This window comes from Egretta garzetta, unplaced genomic scaffold, assembly GCF_000687185.1.
Source record: "Egretta garzetta isolate BGI_Z169 unplaced genomic scaffold, ASM68718v1 scaffold149, whole genome shotgun sequence".
Lineage (NCBI taxonomy): Eukaryota > Metazoa > Chordata > Aves > Pelecaniformes > Ardeidae > Egretta > Egretta garzetta.
In genome coordinates, this window is record NW_009269998.1 from 2713118 (window position 1) to 2719979 (window position 6862).

General features: G+C 47.8%; 1 protein-coding gene across 1 annotated transcript; it reads left to right on the top strand.

The window, feature by feature from the left end:
* Positions 1 to 750: 750 nt before the first annotated feature.
* S1PR1 (sphingosine-1-phosphate receptor 1) lies at positions 751 to 2335 on the top strand (the record flags this gene model as incomplete). Its single annotated transcript, XM_035902870.1, has 2 exons — positions 751 to 1287; positions 1387 to 2335. Coding segments are annotated over 2 exons (1149 nt in total), but the record flags the coding sequence as incomplete, so codon positions are not given.
* Between the last annotated feature and the right edge of the window lie 4527 nt (positions 2336 to 6862).

Below are 6862 nucleotides of genomic sequence, written 5' to 3' on the forward strand. Positions count from 1 at the left end.
TGCCGTGGGAAGGGGCTCCCCTCCCCGCCCGCGCTCCCTCAGCTTGCCGAGCCCATTAGTCAATGCAAGGCATTTTTTTGCCGTTCTTTGTTTCAGACCCACGGAATGGCTCTCTAACTTACGTATTTTTCTTGATTTTTCTTTACTTTTTGCTGCTCCGGGTTTGTGAAGCACGTTCTTAGCTTCATTTAAGCAAGGGCACCCCTTTCCTGTTTACGGCTTTGAGATGGTCTCTTGCCCGTATACCTCAGTGCATTCACCGCTGCCCGCGATGGCATCAGTAAATTGCACAACTGCCCCCTTCCAGAGCCCGCTGGGGCGCTATTCACGGAGCGGAGCACGGCTCTCCCGTCAAGTCATTTCTGTGCAGGCTTTCAAGCGCTCGCAGTTCAATCCAATCGAGCCCCTTTCCCTTTCTAAATCTCTGCTGCTGTATCACGAGGCGCGGTTCCTACTGAAGGAAAAGCTCGGCTAGAACTTAGACTGCCCGGGAGCTCCGAGGTCCTTCGCGCGGGACGGAGCCCGGTAACGCAGCCCTTGCCCACTGCAGGGGCTGAGCTTTTCTTGTCTTTCCCTGGCTTTACCTAATGGAGCGTGCCTAACCGTCCTTTAAATGTATCGTATCAGCTGAGCGCAACCCATTCCCGCGTGAATGCCTTTGTGACTCAGAGATGCGACTGAACCAGCCGATGACCTTAAGCCCTGTAGCGTTTGTCGTGCGTTGTTTCCCTGCCTTCTCTCTAACTCTGGGCTACCAGCGCCCCGCTGAAGGTCGTCAGCAACCTCGCCAACACCGACGTCAACTATGTCATCAAAGAGCATTATAATTACACGGGAAAGCTAAATGAGAATGCGGACAGTGGAATAAAAGTGACTTCGGTGGTTTTTATCATCATTTGCTGCTTTATAATCTTGGAGAACATTTTTGTCTTGCTCACCATCTGGAAAACCAAGAAGTTTCACAGACCCATGTACTATTTCATTGGGAACTTGGCTCTTTCAGACTTGCTGGCTGGCGTGGCTTACACGGCCAACCTCCTGCTCTCTGGACACAAAACCTACAGCCTCACCCCCTCCCAGTGGTTTGTAAGAGAAGGCAGCATGTTTGTTGCCTTGTCAGCCTCTGTGTTCAGCTTGTTGGCCATCGCCATCGAGCGATACATCACCATGCTGAAGATGAAACTCCACAACTGGCTCTTTCAGACTTGCTGGCTGGCGTGGCTTACACGGCCAACCTCCTGCTCTCTGGACACAAAACCTACAGCCTCACCCCCTCCCAGTGGTTTGTAAGAGAAGGCAGCATGTTTGTTGCCTTGTCAGCCTCTGTGTTCAGCTTGTTGGCCATCGCCATCGAGCGATACATCACCATGCTGAAGATGAAACTCCACAACGGCAAACTGCATCAGCCTCTTGTCCAACTGCTCCACCGTGCTGCCCCTCTACCACAAGCACTATATTCTCTTTTGCACCACCGTCTTCACTGGCCTTTTGCTATCGATTGTCGTCCTCTATTGCAGGATCTACTCCATGGTGAGGACTAGGAGCCGCAGGCTGACATTTCGGAAAAACATTACCAAAGCTACCAGGAGCTCGGAAAAGTCGCTAGCCTTGCTCAAGACAGTGATCATAGTCCTGAGTGCCTTCATTGCCTGCTGGGCTCCCTTGTTCATCCTGCTTTTACTGGATGTGGGGTGTAAAGTGAAGACCTGCCCCATCCTCTATAAAGCCGAGTATTTCTTAGTACTGGCCGTGCTCAATTCAGCCACGAACCCTATCATCTACACCTTGACGAACAAAGAGATGCGGAGGGCTTTCATCAAGATTCTGTGCTGCTGCAAATGTCCCCCGGCAGAGTCTGGGACCAAATTCAAGAGGCCGATCATCGGAGGGATGGAGTTCAGCCGGAGTAAGTCTGACAACTCCTCCCATCCCCAGAAGGAGGAAGGCGACCGGCCTGAAACCATCATGTCTTCGGGCAACGTTACCTCATCTTCTTAGGAGTAACCATGGGGGTGTATTTCAGAGCCTTCCTCTGAAATCGGGGAGCCGAGGCGCCTCCTGCTCACGGCGGCAGCGCTGGGCTAAGTGAGCAGGTAGCATTAGTTCTAACGAGGCAAGCGGTGCACTCGCGAGGCCGGAGTTCAAGAAATGGGACAGACTGTTCTGGCTTGAAAATCCTTTTCCCGGGAGCGTGTTTTGTCTTTGCACTGAGGCAGCTCAGGATTGTCAGGCGCATTCATATCCCGAAATCTCCTTAGTAACTCTGAAAGACTGATGCCTTGGTGAAATGATGCCTGGTGTGTGAGAGAGAAAGAGGGGGGGGGGGGGGGGGGGGGGGGAGAGTCCCCCTTCCCTGTGAGAAGAATGTGAAGTTATTTCTCCTTTACTTGCAGCAAACGGCTGACACAAAGATCTTTCTGTACTGAGTTTAGTGGTGGCTCTGGTACAGTCGGTCAGAAGCGTTTGTTTAGCACCTAACAAGGAAAGAGATCACACAAATACAACTTTGACCACGTACAACCATTAATTTGGCATCACTTGCCAGAGTTGGAAGTTAAGTCATGAGGTTTTGTTTGCAGAGTCCAAAGCTGTCGGGGTTTTATTTTAGCAAGTTCATAGCCGTGAATTTGTGCTGTCAGTCCACGTTACGTTTGAAGCCCACGAGCCAGACTCTGCCATAACTTTCGCCCGTGCAATTCCGTTGACTGCGTCAGATTTTACGGAGTAGCTCAGAGCAGCATTTGGCCCCAGGCGCTGATTGCCTTGTGATTCTGTAGCATTAAACAAACCGCATTATCACGACAAACGCAAGGTAGAACTAAAGGTCATTTCTCTTTAAGATGACTGAAGGTAAATCTAATCGTGTGAGATGCGATTGACAACAGCCGGGTTTTTGCCTGTGGAGGAAGAGTTAAAAACTAAAGGGGCATTTCAGTGTCAGCTTCACGGTCTTTCCAAAGGTCAAGATCGGTCAGAAAATCTGAAAAGAATACCTTGAGTTTCAGAAAAAGGAAAGTTGAAGTGAAATGACTATAGAAATAAAGTGCACTTCCGTAACAAAATGCAATACGTTTTGGCACATGTTATTAATGTTTATCATTTCAGCAAACGTGTCTGTATTTTATCAGTTCGTGGAAGAAGTACCTGTCATTAAATTGAATGTATTTGTTTTACAGCATCATTTTATTTTTCTAACCTGTGCTAATGGGGTTGAATGTGTACCATGTAAATAAGTTAATAAGATGCGGGAGCCTTCACGCTCCTAGAGTATTACTGTAACAAAAGTGGTATATCTGGGGTAGCTGCGAGCGATCGACTGATTTACAGGTATTGGCAATTCCTAGAAGTGGTATTTTGTAAAGAAAATTTATTGCCTTTGTAGTAAAATTTCCAGTGCAATTAAACTGATTTTTTTTTTTTCTGGTTTAAAAAAATAGTATTTAAAACGTTTCTGACTTTTATTGTTCAATTTGCACATAGCTTTATTGACTTCTAAACATTAATAAACTGATTTTTTGTAAAGATTCTGTTACCCGATTACTAGCAGTTTTGTACTATAGGGGGGGGTTTCACGCCAGGTGTGGTTTCTTCTTGAGAGAAGTCGGTGAAAGAATTCCTTGATTTCAGTACGTGCTGGGATTAAGCCAATTCTGCGGGGACATAGGGTGCGTAACACCGCTTACGGGATCACATAAAATACAAAATAAATGCTAGGGTGTGATTTGTCATCAGCACACGCTGTATCGATGAAGTGCCGTTAGAACAATCTCTACAATAGCGGGTTTTCTCCCAACAGCTAATGAAGTACAAACGGAAGGAAAAGACCCGATGCCTGCCAGCTCTGCCGTGACTGCCTGGAGTAGAATAAGTGAAATAACTCACTTCTATCATAATAATGATAATTTCTAAGTTTAATTCTTGGCTTATTGGAAACATGAAGGAAGGTTACAAACTGTAGCGTGGTGGCCTCAGCTGCATAACTGCGGCAGCTCCATTGGGCCCGCCCGCACGGGCCGTGGCAGCGCAGTTCAATAGGTACGCGCGTCTCCTCTTCCAAAGGCTTGACTTCCATTTCCTCTCTTGCGGCCGTTCCCTCTCGGTATTACTTTTAAGTTCCACAGAGTTGGTACAGGATGCAGTTGGAGTGTGAAGATAAACCTCACCTTCTCGTACTGTATGTCGTCGCTGTGCAAGGTTTACTGTGGGAAACGAGAGCCTACTCGCCGAGGAAGGCTCTGGGTCACAACCTAACTTCCTGAAGGAAATTCCGAAAATGCCCCAAAGACAAAAGAGTGGAAACAGGCTGGAATTTCTCTCCATCTGTCTGCCTGTACGGAAGGAATGATTTCATGTGTGCTCACTTCCTAGGCTTTTAATTAGTGACCTGAGCAGGGCTGGAAAAAATGTCAAATCTGTATTTGCGCACAAGATAAAGTCTCTCTTGGCTCAGGCCGTCGTTTGGGCAGGGATGGTTTACGCCAGGTGCTGACAGTCGTGAGGGAAAGCGCTTTGTCCCCCGGATAAAGGCACCACTGTGCAGAGCACCCGAAGTACCCAAACCATGAGCGTCCAAGCTGAGCCCTCGACGTGCTACCAGTGGGGCAGAAAGGCGATGTATGGGGATGAGGTGATGTATGGGGATGAGGCGATGTATGGGGATGAGGCGATGTACGGGGACGAGGTGATGTATGGGGACGAGGTGATGTATGGGGACGAGGCAATGTACAGGGATGATGCAATGTCTGGGGATGAGGCGATGTACAGCGACGAGGCGATGTACGGGGACGTCTGAGTTTGTAGGGATGTTTCTGTCTGAAGGACGAGGCCCCTTCTGTTCCTGAGGCCTTACAGGCATTAAGGTTGTTGGTCCCACACGGGTCTGCGATGCTGTGAGAAGGGCCGAGCCATGTCACAGCATGGCTGTGTCACCGGCCCCTCCTGACTACCACTGGCCTTTGCCTGTCCGTAGCTGATGGCCCACAGGTGAGTCACTTCCCTTCGCTTTTCCCTCGTTTCTGTATCCCTCGCTTATCTAGCTCGTCTAATCGCGCTGCGGGCCTTTGCGGAAAATGACCATTTCCCCCCTGGAGGTGACTGTGTGGTGGGAGCCCAGTTTTGGGAGGGAACTCAAAGCCCTACGCAATTCACGCAGTAAAAGAAATGCAAACGGCGTGTGGCACTGGGCCATGGGAAGCATTTCCTATGCGCTTGATCAAGATGACTGAAATCTGTTTCCTCCACAGACAGGCCACGTCTATGCATGTAGACAAGATTCAGACGGGGAACAATAACTGTAATAAAACAATAATAAAAGTAAGGGCTCCTGCTGGGAAAAAAAAAATGAGAAAGACGGGCCACTTACTTGTGCTGCTCACCACTTCTTGTGGGGGAACGCTGCGGCTCCTTGGCCACGGACGTGCATTACCGTACGGCAGCAGGTCAGGCCAGATGTGTAGCGCAGAGTTTTGCAGGGTGCCACGCAGAAAGCACCCTTCCCTTCCCTTCCCTGGGCTGCCTTCTGTACGCACCGGGAGGGCTGCAGCTTTGTCCCCTTGTTGGCCAGGTGACAAACGGGCAGAGAAAATCAGGAGGAAAAAAAAAGACAATGAGAAACAAGAAAACCGAAAATGTGCGTTATACCAAGTGTCTATGTGAAATAAAATATCCTGAATTATCCGGAGTAACCCGGCCCTTTGATTTATATTCTTTTTTCTCTCACAGCATAAGGAATAGAACAGGGGTGGAAAATGATCATCAAATCTGGCAGCCAGCATACCGTAGGGACAGCTCAGCAGGAGCGACCCGTGGGCTTGCTGTACAATGTGTGCAGCTGGGACCGAACCTAGGGGACATCAAAACATAAAAATACTGTCAGCCATCCTTTCCTTACTTTGTCAACTAAGAAATACAGGGATTGCCCAACTGTAACATTTCCGTATTTCTAATCTGGCCTGGAGGATCTCAATACTGATTGCGTTTTGTACGGGCTGAGGCATTATCAGATGTTGTAAAAAGGGTCAGGCTGACAAAGCATCCAAAAATGTGGATATGTAGACCAGAGCTATGTAACCTACTCAGCACTGAAATGCTGGAAATTCCCCAAGGATAGGCTTTGTCATTTATGGGATTCTAAAATGCCCCAGGAAAACATCTATTGTATTTCAGTAATTCCCCATACTGTCTTTCTTGGAAAACAAAATGAATCCAACTACAACTGAACCTTGAAGGATTTAAGAAACAAACAAAACCAACCAAACAAAATCCATCTAAATTCAGTTCCCATAATCTGCTTTCACAAACTTTTCTAATCCCATCTTTGCATTTACAGATGGAAAGAGTTTGCTCATCCTCTGTCGTCTGATTTATTCTGATAGAACCTTACTCCTTTTTACACAGTCTGCAAGGATCACAACAGATCAAGAAATCGCCCTTCAATTATTACGCTCTGCACAGGATTTTCTATGATAATTAATAGTAATCAAATTCACTCTGGACACAGGAGCAGATATAAGAACGTGTGGTACAGCTCACTTGTTCCAGTACAAGTTTTCTGCTGAAATAAGAAGTGCCTAGAGAGATCTGAAACTCAAGCATCTAATCTAAATTAAGATATAAAAAACCCAAACTGTTTTGGGGGGAAGTTGGGGACATAATTACTGTAGACTTAGGTGATCCGCTGAAGAGAATTACAACATTAAGGACCCTCTCCCCGGCAGGACAGGGTGACGCGCTCCTTGTGTCTCCCCTGCTCATCCACAAATTCTGAGAGATGCTGTGCTGAAGCGGCAGTTTCCAAACAAGCCCCCCCCCCCAGCATAGCTCTGCACGGCCCGATTTCTTTACCCTACCCAAAAACCTTATT